At 60.5% G+C, this 27,036-nt stretch overlaps 1 protein-coding gene across 1 annotated transcript in view; it reads right to left on the bottom strand.

Moving 5' to 3' along the window:
- Window positions 1–1,809: 1,809 nt before the first annotated feature.
- The window catches only part of LRP1 (LDL receptor related protein 1), a gene marked incomplete at both ends in the record, with an annotated part of 64,098 nt that continues 38,871 nt past the window's right edge, over window positions 1,810–27,036 (bottom strand). The window contains 64 exons of the mRNA XM_080635623.1: window positions 1,810–1,950; window positions 2,068–2,212; window positions 2,365–2,446; window positions 2,555–2,625; window positions 2,798–2,902; window positions 3,121–3,295; window positions 3,446–3,607; window positions 3,683–3,856; window positions 3,940–4,080; window positions 4,349–4,525; window positions 4,632–4,748; window positions 4,953–5,059; window positions 5,312–5,490; window positions 5,584–5,855; window positions 5,944–6,063; window positions 6,266–6,400; window positions 6,478–6,621; window positions 6,834–6,956; window positions 7,291–7,410; window positions 7,660–7,792; window positions 7,884–7,990; window positions 9,176–9,292; window positions 9,386–9,511; window positions 9,768–9,890; window positions 10,438–10,557; window positions 10,652–10,768; window positions 11,074–11,167; window positions 11,486–11,634; window positions 11,738–11,926; window positions 12,055–12,260; window positions 12,479–12,666; window positions 13,050–13,169; window positions 13,259–13,344; window positions 13,524–13,707; window positions 13,910–14,097; window positions 14,175–14,315; window positions 14,665–14,787; window positions 15,030–15,158; window positions 15,337–15,453; window positions 15,861–15,995; window positions 16,243–16,392; window positions 16,749–16,862; window positions 17,424–17,543; window positions 17,985–18,113; window positions 18,201–18,326; window positions 18,634–18,826; window positions 18,938–19,142; window positions 19,488–19,677; window positions 20,772–21,143; window positions 21,256–21,380; window positions 21,507–21,658; window positions 21,854–21,980; window positions 22,241–22,370; window positions 22,448–22,582; window positions 22,784–22,915; window positions 23,836–23,964; window positions 24,075–24,215; window positions 24,447–24,596; window positions 24,816–24,910; window positions 25,261–25,435; window positions 25,574–25,801; window positions 25,903–26,034; window positions 26,223–26,467; window positions 26,769–26,933. Coding sequence (XP_080491749.1) covers window positions 1,810–1,950; window positions 2,068–2,212; window positions 2,365–2,446; window positions 2,555–2,625; window positions 2,798–2,902; window positions 3,121–3,295; window positions 3,446–3,607; window positions 3,683–3,856; window positions 3,940–4,080; window positions 4,349–4,525; window positions 4,632–4,748; window positions 4,953–5,059; window positions 5,312–5,490; window positions 5,584–5,855; window positions 5,944–6,063; window positions 6,266–6,400; window positions 6,478–6,621; window positions 6,834–6,956; window positions 7,291–7,410; window positions 7,660–7,792; window positions 7,884–7,990; window positions 9,176–9,292; window positions 9,386–9,511; window positions 9,768–9,890; window positions 10,438–10,557; window positions 10,652–10,768; window positions 11,074–11,167; window positions 11,486–11,634; window positions 11,738–11,926; window positions 12,055–12,260; window positions 12,479–12,666; window positions 13,050–13,169; window positions 13,259–13,344; window positions 13,524–13,707; window positions 13,910–14,097; window positions 14,175–14,315; window positions 14,665–14,787; window positions 15,030–15,158; window positions 15,337–15,453; window positions 15,861–15,995; window positions 16,243–16,392; window positions 16,749–16,862; window positions 17,424–17,543; window positions 17,985–18,113; window positions 18,201–18,326; window positions 18,634–18,826; window positions 18,938–19,142; window positions 19,488–19,677; window positions 20,772–21,143; window positions 21,256–21,380; window positions 21,507–21,658; window positions 21,854–21,980; window positions 22,241–22,370; window positions 22,448–22,582; window positions 22,784–22,915; window positions 23,836–23,964; window positions 24,075–24,215; window positions 24,447–24,596; window positions 24,816–24,910; window positions 25,261–25,435; window positions 25,574–25,801; window positions 25,903–26,034; window positions 26,223–26,467; window positions 26,769–26,933 — 9,442 coding nt within the window. The remainder of the gene's footprint in view (window positions 1,951–2,067; window positions 2,213–2,364; window positions 2,447–2,554; window positions 2,626–2,797; window positions 2,903–3,120; window positions 3,296–3,445; window positions 3,608–3,682; window positions 3,857–3,939; window positions 4,081–4,348; window positions 4,526–4,631; window positions 4,749–4,952; window positions 5,060–5,311; window positions 5,491–5,583; window positions 5,856–5,943; window positions 6,064–6,265; window positions 6,401–6,477; window positions 6,622–6,833; window positions 6,957–7,290; window positions 7,411–7,659; window positions 7,793–7,883; window positions 7,991–9,175; window positions 9,293–9,385; window positions 9,512–9,767; window positions 9,891–10,437; window positions 10,558–10,651; window positions 10,769–11,073; window positions 11,168–11,485; window positions 11,635–11,737; window positions 11,927–12,054; window positions 12,261–12,478; window positions 12,667–13,049; window positions 13,170–13,258; window positions 13,345–13,523; window positions 13,708–13,909; window positions 14,098–14,174; window positions 14,316–14,664; window positions 14,788–15,029; window positions 15,159–15,336; window positions 15,454–15,860; window positions 15,996–16,242; window positions 16,393–16,748; window positions 16,863–17,423; window positions 17,544–17,984; window positions 18,114–18,200; window positions 18,327–18,633; window positions 18,827–18,937; window positions 19,143–19,487; window positions 19,678–20,771; window positions 21,144–21,255; window positions 21,381–21,506; window positions 21,659–21,853; window positions 21,981–22,240; window positions 22,371–22,447; window positions 22,583–22,783; window positions 22,916–23,835; window positions 23,965–24,074; window positions 24,216–24,446; window positions 24,597–24,815; window positions 24,911–25,260; window positions 25,436–25,573; window positions 25,802–25,902; window positions 26,035–26,222; window positions 26,468–26,768; window positions 26,934–27,036) is intronic.

The raw sequence follows: 27,036 nt of genomic DNA, 5'->3' as shown, positions 1-27,036 counted from the left end.
AGCAAAAAGAAGAAGAAAAAAAGGGGGGGGGGGGAGAAAGGGGGAAAGGGAGAAAAAAAACCTCTAGGGGAGATATAAGAAACCGATAAGTGAACAAAGAGCCGGTATTGAAATAGATCTGAGGCCGCGCCGGATCCCTTTGCAGAGCAGTTTGGGGCTTTTCAAAAGCAGCATCCACATCCGCACCCGTGGAGAGAAGGGGGGGCCTGGTGCAAGGTGGGTGCTGGCAAAGAGGGTGCTGAGCATCGCCCCGCCACGGCCTGGGCTGCCCTCACCACCACCACCACCACCGCGATCCTGGCACACGGCACGGTTCGACGCCTCCAGCACAGCGCTCGCCCCATCCAGCTCAGCTCCATGAGCCCGCAGCCGGCCCTGCCCTCTGCTGGGGGTGCGGGTGCTGCTGCCCCCCCAAACTCCCTGCCTCTGCCCTCAGTGCTGGGGCAGCAGCACCGGGGTGAGGCTCAGCCGTGCAGGGGAACAGGAGTGGGAGCCGTGGAGGGGACACTCGAGGGGGCGACCGGAGGGGGACACCGGAGACCCTCGGCCGCTGCTCAGCTGGACGGGGCTATGCCCCTGCTCGCCGCGTGGGGGCGCGCTCATGGGGCGCCAGTGCAGCCCCCCAGCTCCCTTCTCGAGGGCGGCGGTGCCATCTGGTGGCAGCTCCGGGTACTGCATCGGTGACCGGGGATCGGGGCGGGGGTCGCTCCGGGAATCCCGGGGGGGGACGACACAACCACGCATACGCAGGATGAGCCCCCCCTCCTTTTCCCCTGGGACCCCGCATGGAAGCCCCCGTGCTGCCACCCTCCGCCCTCACAGCGTCCATCTAGGGTGCCCCTCGGGGCTCTGAGGGTGTGAAGGCAGAGAGCAGAGCGATGCCCCCCCCCCAGATTGCCGTGTCCCCCCCAAAATCCCTGCCCACAACCATCAGCCTGCTTCCGTTTTTAAAAATTTTATTTATAACAATATCTGTTTTAGTTGTAAAGTAATCCAGCAAAAATTATTATTAAAACATTTCCCCCCAACAAAAGGATGGGGTTGCCCCCCCCCCGCGCTCCCCCGTCCCCACCAACCCCCCCCCCGACATGCGTCTTGTTTATTTCTACTATAAAAGCCAGGTCGTTTCCATGGATTTGTTGGGTTTTTGTTTTCCTGTTAAAAAATGTGCATGTTGGAGATGGGGCGAGAGCAGAGTGAGGGGCCGGGGACCCTCAGCCCTGCACCAGAGCGGGGGCTCCATCCCTGCCCCCTGTAACAGTCGGGCAGAGCCGGGTGGTTGGGGGGTGATAGAGGAAAAGGTGGGGAGAGGGGATAAGGGGGCCAGGTTGCAGAGGCCAAGCTGCAGGAGAAGGGGGACCCAGGAAGCAGCGGATTTGAGGGGGGGGAAAGAAACAGGGTCCCCAGATAGAGGAGCTGCAGGGTCTGGGGGAGACAGAGGCTGAGAGGAGGGGAGCGATGGCCCCTGCTCTGTGCCCCACATCACCATCACCCCTTGTGTCCCATCAACCCCGACCCCAGAGCTTCATCCTGGGCCCCCCCCAGCCCCGAGCGCGGCACCACCAATGGGTGCGAGGGAGAGGGGAGGGGAAAGGGGGGGGGTCCAAATGTAAAGAGATTGAAAAGAAACCAAAGCTGGATCTGGCAATGAGGCGCCGGGGGCCTGGTACGGGGGAATATACAGGTAATAATACTGCTCACATAGAAAAGTAATAATCCTTCATTTGTACATTTATACAGTGGCTCTCGGCCCCCCCCCCGGCCCCCGCCCACCTCCTGCAATGGGTGTCTGTGCCCCCCATCCTGCCCCTATGCCAGGGGGTCCGCCAGGTCGTCATCCGCGCCTCGTGACAGCAGCTCCCGCTTCTCATCCGTGCTGGCCAGCGAGTTACGGCTGTTGTGGGCACCCATGTACAGCGTGGCATAGACGGGGTTGGTGAAGTTGGTGGGCTGCAGAGAACAGGGAGGGGAAAGGATGGGAGGGGGGGCACGGGTATCGCAGTCCCCATCGCTGCCGCTTGGCCCAGTGCAGCATCGCTTGTGCCATGGCGGCCCCGTGCCCCTCACCTTGTCAGGGTCCAGGGCGAAGTCCGCATCCAGAAGCTCCCCCACGTCATCGTCGGGCTCCCCCTCGTACATTTTATAAGTGGGGTTCCCGATCTCCACGTTCATGGCACCGTTGGTCATCCGCTGGTGCTGGAAGCCCTTGGCGCTGGGGAGGGATGGAGCAAGAGGGTCAGTGCCAGCAGCACAGGGCCCCCATTCACCAGTGCTCCCCGCTTGTTTATCCCTCTTCAGTGAGGATTTCAAGCCCTGCAAGGGGGGTTTCTGTGCTGGCTGGGCCCCCAGCAGCCCCGGACTCACCCTTTAATCCTCCACTTGTACCAGACAAAAGCCACCACGGTGAGGAGGATGAGCAGCAGCAGGATGGGAATGATGATGGAGGCTGTTCCTGCAGGAAGAGAGGCACGGGTACAGTCACATCATCAGCAAAGACATACCCTGACACCCCCCCCACCCCGGGTTCGGCACCAGGCCCCATGGACTGCCCCACACGTACGGCTGCTCTGCTGCTCGCTGACGATGAAGTCCTCGCAGCGCGTCCCCGTCATCCCCACCGGGCACCTGAGAGCATGGGGAGAGCATCGGGGTTAGCAAGGGATGGGGGACAGCATGCAGAGGTGGGGCACAGACCTGGGGGCCGGGGGGGGGCACACAGATGGGGGTCTGTCAGTCACGTCTCCCTCTGCTCACCCGTACCCCCCCATCCCACCCCCCCATCCCCTGCAGTGCTTACAGGCACTCGGGCAGCTGTGTCTTGTCGCTGATGGAGCAGGTTCCGCCGTGCAGGCAGTAGCTGTCGCAGGTCAGGCAGCTCGGGGCTATCTTCCCATCTGGGCAGCTGTGGGGCAGAGGGGGTCAGGCACACGGTACCCCCGGCCGGCCCTGGGCCCCCCCAAACCCAGCACATCAGGATGGGCTTAGCGGGTGAGATGCCCGCAGCTCCCGTGTCTCCCACACTGAATTACTGACCCAGCATCTCTCACCCACAGGGACACAGTGATTCTTGCACCCACCATCCCCTCTTCCTCCCTTGAATCCAACGTCCCCGGTACCTACATGCAGGAGACTTCTCCACTCTGCTTATTGATGCTGCACTTGCCCTCCTGGCACCGGGAGCATTTGTTGTCCTGGCACTGGGCGCCCTCGAACTGCGGAGGGCAGCGGCACTGCTTGGCACCACTGGCTGTCATCTGGCAAACCCCATCGTTCTCGCAGTAGTCAAAGCATTGCCCTGCAAGGGGATACGTGGGGTCAGCCCCACGCCATTCCCTCTGGGGGTCCCAGTCCCACCCCGGGTCACCAGAGACATCCCCCAACAGAGGAACCCAAGCTCTCCCCAGAGCATCCCCCAGAACCAGCGCCCTGGGCAGGCAGCACTCACGGTACTGGCAGCGGTCCCCGATGAAGGTGGGCAGGCAGCGGCAGTTGGGCTGGTTGCCCTGGTTCACGGTGCAGCTACCGTTGTGCAGGCAGTAGTCGGTGCACACTTGCTGGTTGCACCGGGGCCCCGTGAAGCCAGTGGGGCAGCGGCAGGTAGGCATCCCTGAAGAACCAAGAGCCGTCAGCATCGCTCCCTACGCACCCAGGAGCAGCCCCGACCCCCAGGCTCGGCCCTCACCCGATGGGGATGCGGCGCACGTGCCCCCGTTCTGGCAGTAGTCCCAGCACTGGTCAATCTGGCACTTGTCACCGTTGTAGCGCGGTTGGCAGCGGCACTTGGCCTGCCTGCGGGCGTTGAGGAAGCAGCTACCGCCGTTCAGGCACACCAGGTCGCAGGTATCGGTGGTGGGCACTAGGAGCGAGGGATGGAGGTGAGCGGGACCGCGCTCGGCTGGGAGCATCCCCCTTTCCTCCTCCTTGCTCCACGTCACCTACCAACAGGGGAGACGGTGGGCGAGGGGATGACCACGCAGGTGCCGTTGTCCAGGCGCTTGCCGTTGGGGCAGGTACAGACGGGGCCGCTGGGGCTGAGCAGGCAAAGCCACTCGCACTTCTTGCGGTCACAAGGGTTGGTCACTGCCGGGAGGGAAGGGACGATGCGGGGTGAGCCAACAGCTTCAGGGCATCTCCCATAGTGCAAACCCAACGCCCTGGGGTTGCCATTGCAGCTGCCTCCCCTTCAATCCACCCTTCTCCCCACCATCCCCTCCTGCCCTGCCCATCCAGATGCCCCCTGCTTGTGTGGCCAATCTCTTGCCCGATCTCCATCAGAGATCAAGCCCCACTTGATGGCACCTCCCTCCCACCCCAAGAGAGGGGTGGGGGTCCCAGGCCCGGCACCCACCCTCTGGTTGCTTATACTGGTGGTAAAGCACGACATCGGTTGCGTGGTTGAGGCCAGACGTCAGGTTGGTGACAGCCTTGTGCCCGAACTTGTGGATCTTGAAGATGCGGTTGTTGATGTAGGTGACTCCATAGATGTAGTCCTCAAAGATGTCGATACTGAAAGGATGGCTCAGCCCTGCAGAAGCAAAGAGGGGGCAAACTCAGCTGCTCGCTGCCTTGTGACAGGGCTGATGAGGGATTCTGGATCCCGTTTGGGGTGGTGTTGGGGTCCTCCCATTTACCCTTCTTGTTGTCAATGGCCACCACAGGGTCGGTGCCGTTGAGCCGGATGCTGCCGATGACGGAGAGCTTGGCATCAGCCCAGTACAGCCGCTCATTGTGGTAGTCCACAGCCAGGCCTGAGGGGACACACACCCCCCACTGAGGTTGAGGCCCCCAGCCCACCCCCCGAGCCCCTCCTGACCAAGTCATGGCCCCTACATGCTCCTGCCATGGGGCTCAGAGCTCCATGGTTGACCCTCCCCATCACGGGTGGGTTGTACATCCCCCCTGCAAGGTCTTCACCACCCCTTGTGCCCCCCTCAGCACCCGTCTTTGTTCACCTGTTGGCCACTGGATGTTGTCCTGCACCAGGGTCTCGCGCAGCGTCCCGTCCATAGCCGCTGTCTCGATCTTGGGGTGATTGCCCCAGTCTGACCAGTACATAGTCCTGCGAAGGACACAGGCAGGTCATTCCCAGTGCGGCAGCAAGGAGGGGAAGAGCAGGAGGACATTGCAAGGCCCCACGGGCAGGGAAATCCTTCCCTATTCTCCCCATAGCATCACCGTCATGACCCAAGGAGCCAGTTGGCTCGAGCGGACACTGGGCACAGGGAGCTTCCACCATGGATGGGCTTGTTGGCAAGAGGAGCCAGAGTGAGGACTGGGCAGAGACAAAGGAGAAAGGGCTCGAGTCTCTCACCCCCTAAGTGGGTCGACCACGATGGCATGGGGCTCATCGATCATGCCCGAGATGAGCGTCTTGCGGTTCTCGCCCTTCATCTGTGCCACCTCGATGACATCGCGGCCCGAGTCTGTCCAGTAAATGTTCCCAGCGACCCAGTCAATGGCAATGCCCCGCGGCATCTTCAGCCCCGAGATCTGTGAAGGGCACAAAGGGGAGAAGAGGTGAGGGCAGAGGATGCCAGCAGCCCGCTCTCGGTGCCTCCCACCGTGCCCCCTGGCAGAGCTCACATTGAGGTGGGTGACACCGCCATCGATCTGGCGCCGGTTGCGGTTGGAGGCGGTGGAGGCGGTGGAAGAGGCGGGCAGCTCCCGGTATGAGATCCTGCCCGTGTGCCAGTTGGTCCAGTAGATCTTGTTGCCCTTGACATAGATGTCCATGGCATCGATGCGCACGTTCTCATCGCCCTGAAAGGCCGGCTCGTAGGCAGAGTTGGGGTTGAAGGGGTACATGCTCCGGATCTTGTTGTCATCCGCGATGTAGAGGATTTGGTGCTCGGAGCCTGCGAAGGAAGAGGAGATGTTGGTGTGGGCAGAGGTGCATGGGGAGAAGGAGCAGGGAGGGAAGAGGGATCCCCATTCCCTCCTCACCTTCTGCTTTGCACATGTTGTCCGTCTTCATGAAGTTCTTGGCGCAGCTGCAGACATGGGAGCCCTTGGTGTTGTTGCAGAGCTGGGAGCAGGTCCCAAAGTGCAGGCACTCGTTGACGTCTGGGTAATGGGAGATGGGAGTCAGGAGGAGAACAGGAGGGTGCCCACCTCAGGGGCTGGTCAGTGCTACCCAGCACTTGGGAGACCCCATCTCTCTCCAAGCCCCACGGACACCATTTCTGATGCCCCATTTTAGGGGCAAAACCCAACCATAAACCCAATGGCCTGACCCCAAACCATATCCATCAGTGTCGGGAAGTACCTTGGCAGGAATTCTTGTCTGGCACCTTCTGGAAGCCTCTACGACACTTGCAGTACGTGGTGGACTGTGACTGGATGCACTGGGCCTCATCCCCACACATGGTGGTGTTGGTCGTGCAGTTGTACGACTTGTGGTCTGCAGTGGGGATGCACTATCAGCACCTTCACAGCTCCCCCAGTGTCCCCCCCTTTGCCACCCCAATGCCCACCCACCATGGGAGCAGGATTCCTCATCGGAGCCATCCCCACAGTCATCAAAGAAGTTGCAGCGGAGGTTGGCACTGATGCATTTCTTGTTCTCGCATAGGAACTCATTCTTGTCCTGGCTGCAGCTCTTGGGTTTGGCCGTGGGTGACTCTGCGGGAGCAGGGGTTGCGGCTGTGATGCTCCATGTCCATGGGCACCCACCCCTTGAGTGCAAACGGTGCAGAAAGGGACAAGGACACCGGCGCCCGCTTTTGGCAATGAGGCAAAGCGAATGCCAACCTCTGGGCTACACACCAGGCTCTGCAACCCACTGCCCGGCTGATGCTGGGCATGCAGCGGTGCCCGTAGGCAGCCCCACTCACCGCAGTCCTTCTCATCCGTGTTGTCTCCACAGTTGTCGATGCCGTCGCACTGTCGACCGATCCACAGACATACCCGGTCGTTCTTGCAGCGGAACGGTCTGTTGGGGGGACACTGGAATTTCACTGCACCGGCAAACAGAAACAAACGGTGACGGTGAAAGGAGACGCCATAGCCGGGCTGTCACGCTTGTCACGAGCTGCTGCTCGGCCTCTGCCTCCGGGGAGGCTTTGTCCCACGAGGGCGAGCGGGCTCCGGAGACTAAAGCAAAGAGACTGAAGCAGAGACAATCGCCCAGTTCCTGGCCCAGCCCCGCTCCCCATAGCCAGCCCCAGCACCTCCAACTGGAGCCATCCCTTGGCACAAAGGGGACCCGTGGCTCTGGGACTGTCACCCCTCAGACTGCTGCCCCTGCAGCACATGCCAGGGAACGGGGAGAGGCACCGCAGCATCACTCACAGCACTCCTCGGGGTTCTCATCCGAGTTATCCCCGCAGTCATCCTCCCCATCACACTTCCAGGCCAGGGGCTTGCACAGCGTGTTGTTGCACTGGAACTCATCCAGGGGACATGTGCGAACTGCGACAGCAACGGGGCAGGAGGAGACATGTGAGATGCTGCTGCCCGGCTACCAAAACCCCAGCCTGGCTCTGCAATTTACACTCCAATTTACAGCACAGCTCCAATTTACAGCATAGCTGGGGGGCTCTCCAGCGCTCGGATATGTGCCTGCGCATGCCCAGAGTGCTCCCACCCACACTGGGGACACAGGAGACACGAGGGACAAGGACAACCAGCCCCGAGGGACACTCACAGCGTTGCCCTTACCCCCAGTGCCGCAGTTCTCCTCGTCAGTGCCGTCCATGCAGTCTGCATCAGCATCGCAGCGCCAGCGCATGGGGATGCAGTGCCCGTTCTTGCACTGGAACTGGTCGAACTCGCAGCGCGGGGTGCAGTCTTTCTGCACGGGAAAGGCGAGAGGCAGCAGTCAGCAAGGACAGCCCCGCACGGGGCAGCATCCCATCCCATAGCGGCACACAGGGTGAAGGTACCTCATCGGAGCCATCCGCACAGTCGTGGTCCCCATCACACTTCCATCTGCCGGCGATGCAGCGGCCGTTGGCACAGGAGAACTCGCTCTCAGAGCAGGGCCGGGGTGCTGGGGGCAGAGAACACTGGGTGAGCCCTCAGTGGGAGCTGCAGGCAGGCTGCGAGGGGGGCACAGGCTGACACAGACACAGGTCCAGTGGCACAGAGTGGGGTGCAAGCAGAGCTGGGGAACTGCCAGAGAGGGGCACGGCTGATGCCACCTCACAGCCCCTTCCCATCCCAGTTGCCTGCGGGGAAATGGGGTTGTTGGGGGGTACCATGGCCATACAGACCGGCTCCTGGCAGCTTCTCTGCTGCATGTGGTCCCCCCAGGTCATTCTCCAGCAGCCCTACAGCTCCCTGCTGCCCATGGCCAGGTCTAGCAGTGCTGGCACATCGTCCCCTCCTTGCATGGCATGGGGACAGAGCCCTCACAGCCCAACGGGCCAACACCAACACAACCAGTGCCAAATCTGCCTGCAGGAGGGCAGTCTCCCACCGGGATCTTTCCCTTCCCTATCACTCTGGTGTAGGACATGTGGGGCAGGTGGCCCCTCTGGCCGCAGGGCAGAAGCCAACAGGGCTATAGGGGAAAACGGAGGCAGGGAATGTCCAGCCGGAGCAGAAAGGGTCAAGGAGGGGATGGATTTTGGAGCCGAATATGAGCCATGCATGGGCCCCGGCAGTGGAGGCAGCAGGGTCAGACCCTCCCTGACTGTGGCTCCAGTGGAGGGAGAAGCTGGTGCTGATGCCCGCTAAATCCGGCTGGGTTGTCCGGTCCCGACCCCTCTGCCCTCACCTAGGATTTATTGTCTTCATTTGCTTTAGAGGGACTGTACATGGGATTAGAAAGATTTCGGCAGGAACCTACCTCTGAGTGCCCCGTAACGACAGTGTGAAAATGGAGAAAAACATAAGATGAAGTGAAATGGCACAAACTCAACCCCACGATGTGAAGCCAACAGAAAACAGAAAGCTGCACCCTAGAGAGCTGCAGGGAGACAGCAGGCCCCGGGTGGGAGCTGATGGTGGGGAGAGGATCTGGCTCTGTCCTGGCCCCTCCAGGATGTGGCAGGGCCCATGTGGATGCCGGGGTCACCTCCTCCCTTCTACCTGTCCCATTTGGACCTGGCACCATCCACTGATGCTCCTCTCTGGAGCTGGGGGGCACTGGCAGGCATTGAGGCTGGAAGGGGGGATCTGAGCCACTCTCCACCAGCTCCCAGCATAGCAGAGGCTCGAAGGCAGCACATACTGCAGCTCTCCTCGTCCGAGTTGTCCCCGCAGTCGTTGTCATAGTCACACTGCCAGCGACCCGGCACGCAGCGGTTGTTCTTGCAGCGGAACTGGTAGGGCTCGCAGGTACGTTCATCTGGGATGGAACGGGACGGGATCAGCACTGCCCTGCCATAGGGCTCCCTGCCACACGGTGCCCTCTGGGCTCACCTCCCCAGCCCCTGCTCACCGCATTCCTCCTTGGGCTCATCGGACCCATCCCCGCAGTCGTCCTCCCCATCGCACTTCCAGCGCGCTGGGATGCACCGGCCCGAGTCCTTGCAGCGGAACTCGTCCACGCCACACGTCATTTGTGCTGGGGGGGGGGACACACAAGATGACACAAGTGGGGTTAGCATGGGCAGGGCTGATGAACACCTTGTGCATCGCTGCTTGGAACACAGAGGGCAAGATCCCCCCGTTTCAGGCAGGGAGAGGTCATAGAAAGGCACAGATCAAGGCAGAATCATCACCACCATCACCCATTGACCACAGGGACCCGCAGCACACAAAGGCACTGGGGAGCTCCCGGTTTCAGTGTGGATCCCCCCATCCCCGCACAGGCTTCTTACTGCAGTTGGCAGGTTCATCTGAGCCATCGACACAGTCGTTGTCCCGGTCGCACACCCAGACACGAGGGATGCAGCGCTTGGTGATGGCGCACTGGAACTGGTTGGGAGCACAAGTCACCTCCGCTGCAGCGGGGAGAAGCTGAGTCAGGAGAGGCAGTGCGGCACAGCCCCACAAAACCCACCCCACTGAGCAGGGGATGCAGATCAGAGTCATGGGATGGCTTGGGTTGGGAGAGACCTTAAAGCTCATCCAGTTCCAACCCCCTGCCATGGGTAAGGATGCGTCACACTAGACCAGGCTGCCTAAAGCCCCTCCAACCTGGCCTTGAACACTGGGATGGAGCATTCACCACTCCTCTGGGCAACCTGTGCCTCTCAGTAAAGAACTTCTTCCTTATATCTAACCTGAGCTGCCCCTGTTCCCGTTTAATCCCTCAGCTGTGCAATAGGCTCAGTGCAAATCCACTGCAAATATTGACCCTGCGCTCTGAGGGATTTAAGGATTTCATTTCCACTAGGAAGCAGGAGTGCCTGCAGGGCGACAGTGGGCAGAGGCAAGGAGAAAGCCTCTGCCCAGAGGAGCCAATACCCAAAGACACGCATCTGATGCAGCACTGAGCTCCTCACCCCAACCGCGCACGCTCCCCGTGGCTCCCAGCCCCACACTCACGGCAATCCTTCTCATCCTCTCCATCACCACAGTTGTCCTGCCCGTTGCAGCGGAAGATGCCGGGGATGCAGCGGTTGGTGTTGGTGCATTTGAACTGGCTGGGCAGACAGACGTGGATATCTGGGAAAGGGGAGGCAGCACGCTCAGGACCTGACCCGCTGCACCTCTGCTCTCCTGGGACACTGGGCTTGTGAGGAGCAGATGGGGAACCTACCACAGTTGGCTTCATCCGAGTTGTCCTGGCAGTCGTTGTCCCCATCACAGATGAAGGCCGGGTTGGTGCAGATGCCAGTGGAGCACTGGAACTGCCCTGGCCTGCATTTGAACTCGGCTGCAGGGTGAGTAAGACAGGGTGAGACGTGTGCCCTGGCAAACCTTCACCTCCCACTTTCCCCTCTGGGGTCCTCAGCACTCAACTGTGGGGCAGTGAACTGAGAGCTGTTGTTATCCCCCCTGTTCCCTAAGCCCCATTAATACAGTGACTCTCCCCTATGCTGGAGCAGGCAGGGAGCAGCAGCACCGTCCTGAGGCCAGATAAGCCGTGGAGCTGGGGGGGACCAGCAGCTCTGCACAGCACACGATGCTGGAGGGGTGGCAAGCGCATGGCCGAGGTGCTGGGACACTGCGGTCACTCACGGCAGTCCTCCGGCTCATCCGAGCGGTCCCCGCAGTCGTCCTCTGTGTCGCATTTCCACCAGAAAGGGATGCACTTGTCGTTCTTGCAGACAAACTGCGATGGAGAGACCCACGCTTGTGAGGGCACAGGGAGGGAGGACCCCAAAGGCTTTATCCCGCTTCCCAGGCTGTATCCCCTCAGGATGCTGTATCCTGAGCTGGGGGAAGAACCTCGACCCACAGATACCCTCTGGCCCCCCTGGGCACCCCCAAACGACTGCAGTCTGTGTGTGCTGGTGAGTGCCACAGGAGGGAGGTGTTGCCTGCGCCTGCAGACACCAGATGCACAGCATGAGCGCACGCAGAGGAGCTGGGACCTGCTGAAACCCCAGCACAAGAGCACAGGGCATGGCCGGGCAGGCAGGGCTGTTACCTGGCTGGCCGTGCAGTTGGAGACGCAGGTTTTGCCATCGCTGCCCAAATAGAAGTTGGTGGGACAAGCACATTTGTGCCCCCCGCCCGGCGAGAGGAGGCAGAGGTTGCTGCATCCAGCGTTGTTGGTCTTGCAGGGATGGTTGGGAACTGGCGGGGGGAAGCGGGGACACAACCATGGGTCAGACCAAGGCAGGGGACCCTCAGCTTCGAGACCCTTCTCCCAGCCTGGTACTGGCACATCTCAGCTCACCGTCAGGCTGGCGGTAGGGGTGGTAGATGTGGATGTCCATGGGGCGATGCAGGGTGCTGATCAGCAGGGTCTTGTTGGCGCCCGTGGTCTTGTGGGCCCGGTTGATGGACTTGGTCTCCCAGTCGGTCCAGTAAATGAAATCCTCAAAGAGGGTGAGGGCAAAGATGTGCGGGATGTCCTGGCTCAGCACTGCAACAAGGGGAACGGGAGGCTCAGCCTCACACCACCCCTTCCAAGGAACAAACCTCTCCTCCTGCTCAGTGGAGCTGGGGACCATACCCAGTCCTGGTGGCACCCCGGGACCCCGGTGCTCTCACCTGTGTGCCGGTTGGAGCCATCCAGGCTGGCAAACTCGATGTAGTCCTCCCGTGCATCAGCCCAATAGATGCGGCTGTTGATGTAGTCCAGGGTGAGGCCATTGGGCCAAGTTATCTTGGTGTCAACGATGACGCTGCGGTTGGTGCCATCCATGCCAATCTTCCCGATCAGGGAGTGGTCCCCCCAGTCTGTCCAGTACAGGTAACTGGGGATGGAGCAGAAGAGCAGAGGGAGGCTGAGTCCAGCCCAAGCCACAGCAGTGAGTGCCCATCACGTGGCTGCACCGAGGCGATGGGTAGGGAGAAGCAACCAAGAGTTCCAGAGGTGAGGAGGGAAGACCTCATCCCATCTCCCAGCCTCCTGGACTACGGCAAGATGGAAGAAGGGCACAGAGGAGAAGGTGCAGGTCCCCCAGGCTCTCACCCATTCTGGACATCCACCACCAGTGCCCGGGGCTCACGCAGACCCGAGTTCACCAGGACAGTGCGATAGGCACCGTTGAGCTTCGACACTTCGATGGTGTCCCGACCTTTGTCGCACCAGTACAGGTTGCCTCCCACCCAGTCCACAGCCAGCCCATCGGGGTTGCTGAGGCCAGTGCGGTGAAGGACCTGTTGAGAGAAAGCAGAGATGTTGGGGCTGGACAGGAGAAGCAGATCCCACCCTGGTTCCTCGGGGATGACAACATGGAACCATAGAATAGTTTGGGCTGGAAAGGACCTTGAGATCATCCAGTTCCAACCCCCAGCATCCCACTTCCTGGTCCTCCCTAACGGTCCTCGCCAGTTCCGTTTCCTCAATCCTCCCTTCCCACCCACTGCTCTGGGGCAGCGTGGAGCCCATGTCTGGTTGGGATGGGGATGCAGAACACCCCGTAGCAACCTAGGCTGATGCCCTGAGCTCAGTGATGACCCCACGCAGTCACTGGTGGCGTCCCTGGGGCAGGAGATGGGTGAGGACCAATGGCCCAGGCTGGGGCTGCCTCAGTCCTCACCTGAACATTGCTGCCGTTGATGTGCATGCGGCGGATCATGCTGCCCTGCGTGGTGACATCAGTCCAGTAGATCATCTGCTCCCGGTAGTCGAAATCCAGCGCCACCGCGTTGTTCAGCCCCTGGGAGGAAGGGAGAAGCATTGGAAGAGCCTTTCCTGCAGCACCTACAAGTAACGGGGCCCTTCTCCAACCCCCAGCTCCTTCCAAACCTGCTTGAGCAGCGTGTAGTTGGAGCCATCCAGGTTGAGCTTCCTCAGGTAGTACCGGTTGGCAAAGATGAGGAAGGGCTCTTCATCTGCACAGGGAAGGCAGGAGAGGTGTCAGGGATGTGGGTCCCACCTCCCTCCCTGCCCCACTGCTTCCCAGCTCTCTTCCATATGCCCAGGGGCAGCAGCTTTGTCTCGTGGAGCACCGTGACCGACTCCAGCACCAGCAGCATCACCAGAAGAGTGTCCCTGCCTCCTCCACTCTCACCTGTAACAGCTTTACAGCTGGTGGGGTTGTCAGGTTTGAGCTTGTAGCCCTCTATGCACAGGCACTTGTAGCTCCCCAGAGTGTTGATGCACTTCTGGCTGCAGGGGTAGGTGGTGGAGCACTCGTCGATGTCAATGCACGTCTTCCCATCATCCTTCAGCCGAAACCCGGGCCGGCATCTGCACTGCAGGAGGCAACCCGGCGCTGTTAGACATAGCCAGGGACGTGACAGGCATCACCACGGGACAAGCGGGCACAGACAGCTTGCAGACATCAGCCCATGTGAGCATCCCCTGCCCAGCTGGTGCAGGACACGATGCTGCGGAGGAGGAAGGGAGCAGGAGAGCATCCCTTTGGCCGATGCTCCCGGCCTGCGGGCCCTTTACCTTGTACCCGATCTTGAGGTCCTCACACTCCTGGGAGCAGCCGCTCAGCTTCTTGTTAAGACACTCATTGATGAAGCAGTTGAGCTCGTCGGAGCCGTCGGCGCAGTCGTTGTTGTTGTCGCACAGCAGAGCCTCAGGGATGCACTTCCCGTTCTTGCAGAGGAAGAAGGAGTCGTTGCACTTGTTCTCTGCAGTGGGGAGGTGGCAGCGGTCAGCACAGGGGCATCCGGGCGGCCCCGCTCCCAACCATGGCCCCCAGAGGTACCTGGGCTGGTGCAACGCGGGTTCTTGGGCGCCTCATCCGAGTGGTCGTGGCAGTCGAACTCGCCGTCGCATTCCCACTGCCGGTTGCTGAGGCAGCGGCCGTTGGCGCAGCGGAACTCATGGGGACCACACGTGGGGTACTCTGTGGGACAGCAGCAGCTCAGGCGATGCGGGGAGCATCCAACCCCTCTCCTCACCCCGAACCCGTTCAGGATAATGAAGACTTTTCCAGGGTCCCACAGAATGGTTTGGGTTGGAGAGGACCTTAGCATCATCCAGTTCTAACACCTCACACCGGACCATGCATCCAAGGCTCCGTCCAACCTGGCCTTGAACGCTGCCAGGGATGGAGCATTCACCACTTCTTTGGGCACCCAGTGCCAGTGCCTCACCACCCTCACAGGGAAGAACTTCTTCCTTATCTCAGGAGACCCAGTGCTACAGGAGATGCAGCCCTCGCTGTCCCCACCCCCAGTCCCACTGGCACCCACCACACTCCAGGGACTCATCCGAGCCATCCCCGCAGTCATCGTCATGATCGCAGACAAAGTGCTTGGGAATGCACTGGCGGTTTCCACACATGAACTCCCGCTCATCGCATGTGTTGTTGTACACTGCAATGAGGCATCACTGTCAGACCCCCCCGTCAGACCCCTCTGCTCTCCTGCCTGCCCTCCCATGGCTGTGAACAGCACCCGGGCGCCTTTGGCCCAGACGCCCCCATGTCCAGGTCTGGTGCGACCACAGTGCTGCAGGATGAGGCATCCCATCTGCTCCCGATGGAGTGCTCTGCCTGCACCACACTCTGCTCCTCCAGCCTCTGGCCCTGCCAAGCACCAGCCCATGGGGGACTCACAGCAGCCAGCAGCGAGGGTCTCATCAGCTCCATCTGCACAGTCCTTGTCTCCATCACAGAGCCAGCGCTCCGGCACGCACACGTAGGTACCCGGGCACTGGAATGATCCCGCGCTGCACGTGGTCAGCCCTGGGGCAGGGAGAAGCAGGAAGGAAGCCGATCGCCCCCAATGATGAGAGGGGGATACAGAACCCAGGACCACGGCACAGGAAAGCAAGGGTGGAAGAAGGGATGGGCAGAGGGAGGAATGCATAGGGATGGAGGCAGGGACTGAGGGGGGTCAGAGCAGCGGCTGGAGCGGACTCACGGCAGCGGCTGTCTTCATCGGAGCCGTCCCCGCAGTCGTCTGCCCCATCACACACCCAGAGCTTGGAGATGCAGCGGTGGTTGTTGCACTCAAACTGCACGGGGTAGCAGAACTTGTCTGGGAGAGGAGAGGAAGGGTCAGGTCTAAGACAATGCAGGGGGAAGGACGCAACGGTGATGGGCACTGGAGCTACAGGACCAGTGGGGGATTCCCTGCTCTACAGCTGGAGATGTTCCCCAGCTCCTGAGCAATGGCTGGGGTTTGTTCAGGGGGGTTGGAACTGAAACTATGAACCAAGGGAGCCATAACTGACCACCTTCAAAATGCCCCTGAGCACCAGTGTGTGCACTGAGCAACGCATTGGTCACAGTTAAAAGCCCAAGCTTTGGTGTAAGACCATAGAGAGGGAAGAATCTGGAGCCTGGTCCTTGGCAAAGGGGTGTCAGAGAGGGCCCTGCCTCCCCTGCCGCATGCCTGCGCTCGCCACCCCATGCCATCACCCTAATGTCCCTTGCTCTCCCCACCCTGCCGCTCACTGCAGTGGGTCTCGTCTTCTCCATTCTCGCAGTCATCCTCTTTGTCACAGGTCCAGGTCATGGGGATGCATCTCCCGCTTGGGCAGGCGAAGTAATTGGCTGGACACTTGGGTTTCCTCCCGCCTGGTTTGTGAAGGGAAACATCCAGAAGGGTGCTGGGGACACATCCTGCCTCCTCCCAACCCAGAACCACCCGGCTCCAAAGGTTTCCTCCCCAAAAGCCCTCTGTGATCCTGCATCCATCAGCACCCTCCACGCAGGACCATGGTCCCAGTGTGCCACCACTCAAACGGACCCCAAAGGGGCATCACCCATCGGGATGCCCTGGTTCTCCCAGGCCCGAGCCCCCTTCTCCTCTCCCTGCACTCACCTGGGCAGTTGCGCTCATCTGAGTAGTCTCCACAATCATTGGCCCCATCGCACACCCAGCTTGGGGCGTAGCACAGGGACGTGTGTTCACACTTCTGGAACGTGGTGCCCTTCACCCCCAGCTTGAAATAGCTGCTGCAGTCAGTGGCGGCTGCAAGGAACCACACCAGGAGCCCCGTGTGATGGGTGCCCTTTGGTCCCACCACGCAGCATCAGCCCTCGCCTGCATCCACCAGCCCTTCCCTCCCAAGAGCAGCACTGAGCATCAGCCCTAAGAGCTGCTGGGACCACGTTAAGCACTTCTGATGGGCTATGGGGTGGTGAGGGAATAGCACGGCACGGAGGGATGCAGTGACATGGTGACGGGACAGGAGGCAGGCCCCTTCTCCTTCATCCCAAGGACTGAAACACGGTGCAGGGACCCAGAGCTGCACCCACAGGCGCAGAGCACAGGAGCAGCTCCATCAGGGCAGAGCTGGGAGCAAGGGGCAGAGCTGGGGCACTCACTGCAGTTCATTTCATCCGAAGCATCCTCGCAGTCAATGAACTGATTGCAGCGGCTCGAGTTCCCGATGCAGGTCCCGTCCCGGCAGCGGAACTCGGTGGCAGCGCAGCTGGTTTCTGTAAGGGGGAAGCCCCACAGGGGATGAGGCTGGGGGGGGGACCCAGCAGCCCCCATACACCCAGTGCCCAGCCCAGCTATGGGCTGACTGATCCTGTACCCCCATCTCTGGTGTCCTTCTGGCTGAGACCTGGTGCCTCCCCAGCTCAGCACACTCTGCCTGGAGCTGGATGAGCTCAGGGAATCTCCTGCTCTTCCCTGTTGGTTCTGAACCAAGCAGCCCTGCAGGGACGCTCAGGGGAGCACGGGAGCCGTGAGGAGCAGCGATGCTGCGCCTGGCCATCGATTTGTGCTCCTCCTGCTGACTGCTTCTCCCAGGTGCTGTGCTCTGGGCGCTGCGTGGCAACGCTCAGGAGCAATTCCTCCCCAGCTGTCAGGGACTGAGCTCACAAAGTACAAGCAGCATGAGCAGGATTTAAACCTCGGACTCTCCATGAAGCCCTGGCTCTGCTCTGATCCTGTCAAGCTCAAGGTAACCCTTTCCCGAAGCTGCTGTCCCTGTCCCAGGCAGCTGACAGAGCCCTGGCAAGGGCTGGCCAGGAGCCAGGCAGCATCCTTACTGTTACAGGGCACTTCGTCTGAGTTGTCCCCGCAGTCGTCCACCCCATTGCACCAGTAGCGGCTGGCGATGCAGCGCCCGTTCATGCAGTGCAGGTAACCCTTCTTGCACTTGCGGCTGCCTGCAAGGGGGGACAAGGAGGAGGAGGTGAGGGTGAGGCTGTCTCAGCTCCTCAGGGACCCTTCAGCAGGAAGAAGAAGCAGGCAGGGTTAGCAGACAGGCTCCCTATGCCGGCAGCATCCCATGTTTAAACCTGTGCCGGCAGCATCGCAGGGTGAAGCATCGCCTTTGCCCAGCTGAGACCCCTCCAGGTCAGGGTTAGACAAGGGATGCTGCAGCCCCACTGGGTCAGCTCAAGGTGTTCCACTCTCCATCCTGCTCCCCAAAACTGGGAACAGTCTGGAGCACTTAAAGCCCGGATGGACCCATCTCTGGGAGGGCAAAAGGGACACAAGAAGACACTCAGGATCCCTGTCTCCCTTTGCCAGCCAGAGCTGGGTGCCTGCACGTGCTGGGGGTGCATGTGTGTGTGTGATCAAAGCAGCAAGAGGAGGAACCTTACTGCAGTAGGACTGCTTCTCATCTGACTTGTCTTTGCAGTGGACGACGCCATCGCAGGTCCGGCTGAAGTCAATGCAGTCGCCGTTCCCACACTCGAACTCGTCGTGCACGTTGCAGGTGGAATTCAGGGCTGGAAAGGACAGGGGGGGGAACGTCAGCGACCGGCCTCTCCTGCCCTTCCCATCCCCACCAGCTCCCGCTTCCACGTCCCCATCACCTTTGCAGGTGAAATCCTCCTGCAGGACACGCTCCCCACGGCAGGAGCAGTTGACGTGGCCCTTGGGAGTGAGCAGGCAGAGGTCCTGGCAGCCGCCGTTGTTCACCCTGCACGGGGACAGCTCACCTAGGACAGAGGGGGAGCGGTCACGCCAGGGGCAGACCCAGTGGCCCCTTCCCCTTCTCCTCCCCAGGCAATTCAGGGGGCACTATGGGGATGCACAGGGTTGGGGCGCCCACTCTTGCAAGGAGGATGCCCTCAAAGAGCGCAAACAGGGAACCCTCCAGCCTGCACAGGGTTTGGAGATGGAAATGCCTTGGCGTGAGGGTCCTGAAGGGGCAATGGCAGGACTGATGGGATGGGTTCTCCCTCCCCTGGCACTGCCTGAGATGGGGCTGAGAGGGGGCAGAGGCAGGGATCTCCGCATCCTTACAGCTGTCCGTGTCGTTGGCCACGGCAATGATGCCCATGGGCTGCTGGGGGATGTCAACACGCAGGAGCTTCATGTCCGTGCCCACGTATTTGTTGGCTCGCTGCACAGCCCTGCGCACCCAGTCCGTCCAGAAGATGTAATCCCCATAGACAGCCAGGCCAAAGGGGTGCACGGGCTCTGATTTCAGGATCACCTGTGGCACAGGGACACACCATGAGCACAAGGGACACCAAACCATAGGCAGCCAGTCCCTGTGGGTCCCCTGTGCCCTCGGACATCGCACCAGCCCCATCCCTGCACTCACGTGGCGGTGGGAGCCATCGTATTCACAGCGCTCGATTTTGTCCAGTGTGGCATCAGAGAAGTAGATCTTCTCAGCCTTGTGGTCAATGGCCAGCCCATTGGGTGTCCGTATGTCCTGGTCGATGATGATGAGGACGTTGGCACCAGAGAGGGTGGCACGCATGATGCTGGGGTGCTGCTCATTCCAGTTGGTCCAGAACATCAGGCTGGAAAGGGAGAGAGAGATACGCAATGGCTTTACAGCCCCAACTCTCAGTCACATCCACATTGGCTCAGCACACCCCTCTGCTGTGGGGCTTCCAGGGACTTTGGGATGGATGGGACGTTGTGGGGTGCGAAAGGGACAAATGAGGCCATTGCAGCCAGCTGGGAAACGTGGTACCCCCTGAAACCAGCCAGGCAGGGAAGGGGATGGGACTTTGGGATGCTGAATGATGTGTGAGGACCTTTCCTCCACGGGTCCAACACTGTCTGTGCTGGGAGCCGGTGCTTCCAGCCCGATGGAGGGCTGTCCTGGATGCTGGCCTTATGGACTACGCATGGACACTCACTTCTGACACTCATCCAGCACGAAGGCACGGGGGTGATCGTCCCCTGACATGGTGATCACCGTCTCCCTCTCGAAGGCGCCCAAGCGGCTCTGGTCCACGGTGTGGCGGGTGATGGTGGAGGTGGTGTAGCTCGTCCAGTACAGCGTGTCCCAGCCGCGGTGGTACGCCAGCCCCTCCACCGAGCCCACGTCTGCAAGGGGAGATACAGGCCAGGGGCACATCAGCCACTGATGGCCATGACACCTGGATGCACCTTCTTCGGCAGCCTGAAGTTATTGCTTCTAATTGCACCCCCTCAGAGGCTCTGGCTGCTTTAACACCACCTGACTGGGCTGGTGTCTGTGCTAAGGGGTGAGATGGGACCCCCCCATCTCATTGAGGAGCCTCCTGGGCTTTACCAACCCAGCAATGACACTTCCTTAAAGGAAGGTTGAGGAATGTTCACCAGTGACAAAACAAGGGCTTGAACTCGTGCTCTGACCATCAGCCCTGCACTGGCCAGGCCTGGTCCTCCTGTCCCCACAGCATCTGCACTGGCAAGGGGAAGGTTCTCCCTCTGCCAAGGGAGGGCTGAGACCCAGAGGCACAAGGTGACAAGACAAAGACTCGTGGCCAACCAGGGAGTCCTTCTCTCCAGCTCCCAGGCCAGGCGCTTGAACTGCTCACCCATCCTTCCCCCGTAGCGACCAGCAAAAGGCTTAATGAACCATCTGTGAGAGCTGGGCCCTGCCCTCCTGATCTCGGTGACAGCGGCCATCCCAAGTGCCAAATGCGAACACCCTCATTAGCAAGCACATCCATAACCCTTGCTGGAGATGCTCCCCAGCGGCAGAGCAGCAGATGTGGGCTCTCCAATTGCTGCAGGAGCCAGTGCAACCATCCGAGGGCAGGCAGGGGCTGGAGGTGAGGACGGGGCAAGGTTTGCTCAGGCTCAACGGCTCCGTCTTGGAAGTCAAAGGCAAACAGGGAGCAGCTCCCAGGTTTGCTGCAGTGCCTTGTTTCTAGAGCAGCGCCTGCCCACGTGCGCGCCTCAGCCTCGTGATACGCTCTGCGTGCCAGAACAAGCTCTGCAAGGCTGCTCCTGACGCCCGCGTCCTCCAGCACAGGCTGCTGCCCCTTGCAGAGGCTCTAGGAGAGAGCTCGCAGCTGAACCCTTCACATTTACCACTCCAAACGCCTCCCAAACACCAAACCACATTGATCTGGGGTGAGGAAAGGGGGAGTTCAGGATGGGGAGAGCACAAAGGAGGGGTGTGAGGGCTCAAAGAGCCCTGCGACACTCACTCTCCACAATTGTCTTGCGCCCGGTGCCGTCGTCGTTGATCTGCTGGATGTTGCCGAAGTGGATGTCGCTGTAGAATATGCGGTTGCTGCCCTTGGAGCCGTAGCGGTAGTCAAAGGCCAAGGCAATGACGTTCTTCATGTGCTCAGCATCCTCGAAGGGCTTGATGGGCGCGTTGAGGTTGTTCTCGTCTGATAGGTGGATGCTCTTGAGGATGGTGCGCTCCGAGTACAGCAGGTATCCATCGTAGTCCCGGCAGCTCACCCCGTCCTCGGACAGCATGCCATGGGCACAGGCACACGTCCTCTGCCCGTTGCCACGGAACAGGCAGAGCTGCTGGCAGCCCCCATTGTTCTGAGCACAGATGTTGGTGCCTGGGGAGGAAAAGGGGGGTTGAGGGGGGCTCTGGGTAGGATGGTCCCGCTCAGCCGCTATTCCCTGCTCCCCCATTCCCAGAGGAAGCTGATCCCCTGCTCCCGCACGCACCCTTCTGCCTGGCCCGGTTGAAGACTTTGATGTCCTTGAGCTGCACGCCGATCCCCGTCCGCAGGGACACCGACTCGGTGGCGTTGTCCTTGTTGCCTCTTTTGATGGAGCCATTCGCATGAGTCCTAAAGAAAGGATGAAGCCACTGAGTGACCCGCATGGGACCAAATGCAGCAGCACCCTGTGGTGGGACCCATAGCACCCATCTTCCGAAGCACCCCCAACACCACCGCATCCCTTGGGCCCCGTACCTATCGCTCCAGTAAATGTACTCCTCAAAGACCGACACGGAGAACATGTCCATGTTGTTGCTGGACAGAACAACCTCTCGGTTTTCACCCGTTTCCAGGTCAATCCGTTCGATCTTGTCTGTCCGGGCATCGCACCAGTAAAGTTTTCCATCCTGACGTGATGAGAAAGCAGCTGAATCAGCAACGGAGCAGTGCATTGGGGTGGCACAAAGGAACCCTCCGCATCTCCCACCACAGAGTTCCTTTGGAACAACCCTCCCTGAACTGGAGAGGAGCTCCCTTGGCCCTGGCAAAGCCGTGTCCCACCAGCAGAGGCATGGCTTTAGGGACCTCTGGGCACACTGTACCTCGTAGTCGACGGATATCCCATTGGGCCAACTGATGCTGACGTTAACCAGCACCATCCTCTCGGTGCCATCCAGGCGTGAGCGTTCAATGCGGGGGTATTGCCCCCACTCTGTCCAGAACAGGTACCTGCAGGGGACAGCATGGATGTGACCAAGGGGCTGGCCAGAAGCAGCATCCTTGGGCCTTTGGAACAAACACTTCTCCCCCTCATCCCTCCACACCAGAATCCTGCTGCTCCGCCAGGATCCCACGTGCTTGCAGGGAAAGGAGCGCTGCATTCAGCTGGATGCAGCCCAGAAAGCAGGCACAAACACCCCATCCTTCCCTGGATCCAAACAACTCCCCTCTCCCTGTGAGTGGCCAAAGCTGGAGCTGCAGCGTCTCACCCCTTCTCTGGATGGACCGTGATGGCCCGCGGCTTGTCCAGCCCTTGTGATATGACCACGTAGCGGAAGGACCCATTCAGCCTGGCCACCTCGATCACATCAAAGCCCTGGTCGGTCCAGTAGATGTTTCCTGCAGACAAGGGATGGTGAACGCCACCATGAGCCCTGATCCCATCCGTTCCTCCCCGCTCCAGAGCCCTATCTCACCGGCGATCCAGTCCACAGCGATGCCCTCCACACGGCCAATGCCATTGGTGACCACGTCCTCCCTCCACGTCTGGTCCCGCTTGGCCCGGCTGATGGTGCTCAGGCCCATGTCCACCCAGTAAATGGTGTCGTTCTCTGCCAGGCAGGAGAGTGGGCATCAGTGACCACCTCTAGGTCACCCCAAGAGCAGCACAGACCCCAAGGCCCCAGTGTGAGGACCTAAATCCCTCCCTCGCCCGAAGCTGCTGAGGGGAGATGCTGTAGGACAGAGGAATGGTTCCCTCATACTCCCCAGCCTCTCAAGCCCCATTGTCCTGCTCCCAGCCCCTGCATCACCTGCATGGAAGTCGATCCCCACGGCCAAGGAGGTTCCTGACACAGGCACGAGAGCATCTGACTTGTCATTCGGGTCCAGAGGAATGCCTCGTATCCCTTCATGGACTGAATACAGGAGGAAGGAGCCAACACCTGTAACATAGATGGCAGGGGGTGACGCTCAGACGGGCAGCACTGTGGTTTCTCAAGGAGGGAGGGATGCCCCTGCACGATGGGGACTAATGAGGATGAGCATACGGAGGAAAAGGGTGGCTTTTACTGCCACGCTGGGCAGGGGGAGGGATGGCAAACCCTATGGAAAGAGGGCAGGGAACAGAGTCCGGGATGAGGTTGCGGATGGCTGGGGCAGCAACACAATGAACAGCCTCAAAGCCCTTCCCTGCCCAGCTCTGCAAAGGGGCTGTGTCCCAGCAAGCCCTGTCCTGGACCCCCTAGATGCTGCAAGGCCCCTATTCAGGGGGTTCTGAGCCACGCAGGACACAAGGGAGGCACGAGCAATGCCTCTGCAGAGCGCTGCTGGCAAAGGCTCCGCACCGCATCTGGGTCAGGGCAGTGCTTGTTATTCAGTCCCTGCCCTGACCCAGATGGTGCAGCAGCTCTGCCAGCGCCCTCCGAAACACCAGGAACATTCTGCACACAAACAGCCTTTGAGAGGCCCTGGCAGTGACCAGGCTCTTCCCTCCCAAGGGAGATGATGGCAACACTGGCAGGGAACAGGGATCTGCAGAGCGAACACTTCCCAGACCCATTCCCAGTGACCCAAACAGGGAAGTTCAGGTTGGATGTAAGGAAGAAGTTCTTTACTGTGAGGGTGGTGGGACACTGGAATGGGTTGCCCAGAGAAGTGGTGAATGCTCCATCCCTGGCAGCATTCAAGGCCAGGCTGGACAGAGCCTTGGGTAACACGGTTGAGGGTGGTCCTCTCGGTTGGAACTGGATGACCCTTTCCAACCCAAACCATTCTATGGCTCTGTGATTCCACGGCTGCACAGCACCACGCGGCACAGCAGAGCTGCGGTACGCAGCAGGCACGGGGGGGTCTCTGTGCTCACCTTCACAGGACTGCTGCCCGCTCTTCAGGCTGTAGCCCGCAGTGCACATGCAGGACCGGGAGGTCTCGGAAGTGGGGAGGCAGAGCTGGGAGCAGTCCCCATTATTTTGGCTGCAGGGGTTGGTTCCAGCTGCCGTGGGGAGAGAAGGGGTTGAGGATGGGCTCAGACAACCACCAGGTCACCGTGGTCCAGCTCTGGCCCCTCCTGGCACCCCGGCCACTGCACAGCCCGGTGCTCACCTTGCTGGATGCTCTCGTCGTACACCTTCATGTGCATCACCAGCGTGGTGCTGTTGCGCAGCACCGTCACCTCCGTCCCGTCCTTCTTATTGCAGGTACCCATCCTCTCGGAGGCCTGGTCAGCCCACCAGAGCTTGTCACCTGAGAGGAGAAGACAGGAACATGCAGCAGCTTTCCCCCATCCCCTCCCACCCCAGGAGCAAAGAGCAGTGGATCCACATGGATTTACAGCCTGGAGAAAGGGGCCTGAGCTCAGCCTTTGGTGGAGAAGCATCCCCTGCACTGGTGATGAGGTGGCCACGAGCAGCCTGTGCTTGGGCAGGGCCAGGAAAGGGCTTCATGAACAGCACCCATCACCGTGCCAGCTCTCACCCATGATGGCCAGGGCAGTCGCCTTGCTCAGCTGGCTCTTGATGGATTCGATCACCTCCAAGTTGCTGCCGTCCAGGTTGCATCTATTGATGGTGCCGTTGCCAGAGCTGATCCAGTACAGCTTGCTCTCAGGGTAGTCAATGGCCAGTCCTACAAAGCAAAGGACCATCAACGTCCAGCACACGGGGACCATCCATCACCACGTGGGAGGTGGGATGACAGGAGAGCAGATGGGGTGATGCAGAGAACAGGCACATGGGGTCAGGGTGACCCAGCACAAACCATCTGCCAACCCCTACGGAGCTCAAGGCTTTTAGGCCCAGGAAGGGTATTGTGGGGTGGTACTGGGGGTGCAGGGGGGGTCCGTACCAACAGGCCCTTTCTGGTTGGTGAAGAGCAGAGTGCGGTTGCTGCCGTCCATGTTGGCCACACTGATGTTGTCCCCGTCTGTCCAGTAAATCTTCCTGTTCCAGTGAGGGGACATTAAGCACAGCAGCCCCCACGCACCTCTGCTGCCCCCCCAGCCCTTCCTGCTCTCCATCCCTCTCCCCTCTCACTGCACAGCCCTGCAGCATCCCCACTGGTGTGGGACCGGTGCAGCCAGGCTGGCGTGCACAGGAACACAGCTTCTGCTGCTGACAACCCCGCACAGCCCCCGGCTCCTCTCACACACCTCCTACACGCTCTGACACATCGGGAGAGCAACCTGCTCCCTGCACCTCCACACGCGTGTGCACACGTGTGCCTGCACATACACCTCCTCCTGCTCCCACAGCCCTGGCCTGACCACCCCCAGGTCTGCAGCATCACTTACCCCTGGAGGGGGTGAACCACCAGGCAATGAGGCTTGTCCAGCCCCTGGATCACTGCGTTCTTGAAGGAGCCATCCAGCCGAGCCACGTTGATCTGCTTCTTGTTGGCATCATAGCTGGTCCAGAAGAGGTTTCTGGAGACCCAATCCACGGAGAGGCCATGGGCATTGGGCAGGTCTGAAAGGGAACGGAGGAAGGAGACTTGTTAGCAGTGAGGATGGGGCTGGGATGCTGCTCAGAGGAAGAGGAAGGGCCGCTTTCCTGGAGCCAAAGCCTCTGCCCTGCTCTGCTGGGACGATGCTCATGCGCACCCACCCGCAGAGACGACGGTCTCCACACCAGTGCCGTTGATGAAGGCTCTCTTGATGGTCTGGGTGCGGACATCAGACCAGTAAATGCGCTGCTCCAGAGCATCGTAGTCGACCACGGTGACGTTGTCGATGTCAGGCACCGTGAAGGAGATGATGTAGTTGTAATAGGGGTTGTCGATGTCCACGCCGCGGATCTCCATCTGCCGCGCGTACAGCAGGAACTTCTTAAACTCTAGGAAGGAGAACAAGAGGGGTGGTCGTGGGGTCTGCAGAGCCAGCTCCAGAGCACCCACACCCCCTCCTCACCCTATGGTGGCCTGCACAGACCCTTACCATAGCAGGTCACGTTGTCCTTGTCCAGCTTCATGAGGTGGGGACAGGCACAGGACAACGTACGGTTGTAGTTGATGAGGCAGAGGTGGGAACACGGCCCTTTGCCCCCATTGGCTTCACAAGGATTGGGAGCTGCAAAGGGGGTAAGACTCAGCAATGTCCCTATTCCACGGGGCCCTAAAGAGCTGCAGACCTCGCAGACCTCAGCCTGCCCCATTGAGGAGCTGGGACCGCTCAGCATCATCACCCCAGAACACCCCTTTTGCTCTCCCCGCTCTCCTCACAGCCCATCCCATTGCCTGTGCCCCCCCAGGGCTCACCCAGGGGCTGCCGGGAGGGGTGATAGACCTGCAGGTCGAAAGGCTGCGTGTTGGTCCTCTGCACCACCGTCACGTTGTGCCCCGTCCACTTGTTGGCCTTGGCCAGTGTGTTGGTGCGCCAGTCGGTCCAGTAGACCTCCCCTCCGTACAGGGTGACGGCGAAGGGATGCGACAGGTACTCGTGTCCCCGCAGCACCTCAATGTGCCCCGTCCCATCGTACAGGGCTGAGTAGATGGCATCTGACCTGTGCACAGCAGAGCCAAGCACAGGTCTGTAACCCCAAAGGGCTGAAGCAGCCGCCTCCTCTGCTCTGTTTAATGCTGCGGAGGAGGACGATTTACACCAGTGATGAGAGCCCCCGCAGAGGACAAAACCCAGAGCAAAGGCTGGGACGTGCTGCAGACACAAACAGACCCCACAGAGCAAAGCCTTCAGCTCCCAGCCCAGCAGTCAAATGGCAGCACAACACAGGAGCAATGGGGAAGGAGCTGCGAGGGCTGGGTCCCAGAGGGGACGGCAGCTGTGGGGCAGTGCCCTGGTCCCACCTGGCATCAATCCAGAGGATGCGCTTCTCCAGGTAGTCCACAGTGAGCCCATTGGGCCACCCTCCAGAGCCCGTCTCCTTGTGGATGGTGCGCCGGCCCGCGCCGCTCATGGAGGCAGCCTCAATGCGGGGCAGGCTGGCATCCCAGTCTGTCCAGAACAGGATCCTGCAGGGAACAGCGCGCAGGGACTGTCAGCACGGGGACGAGCCCTGCTCCCGAGCCTGCACCGGGATGTGTGCCCAAGCCTGGCTTCACACCATAAGGATGC

Source organism: Psittacula echo, assembly GCF_963264785.1.
Source record: "Psittacula echo genome assembly, chromosome: 27".
Taxonomy (NCBI): Eukaryota; Metazoa; Chordata; class Aves; order Psittaciformes; family Psittacidae; genus Psittacula; species Psittacula echo.
This window is presented reverse-complemented; position numbering and strand designations above follow the sequence as displayed.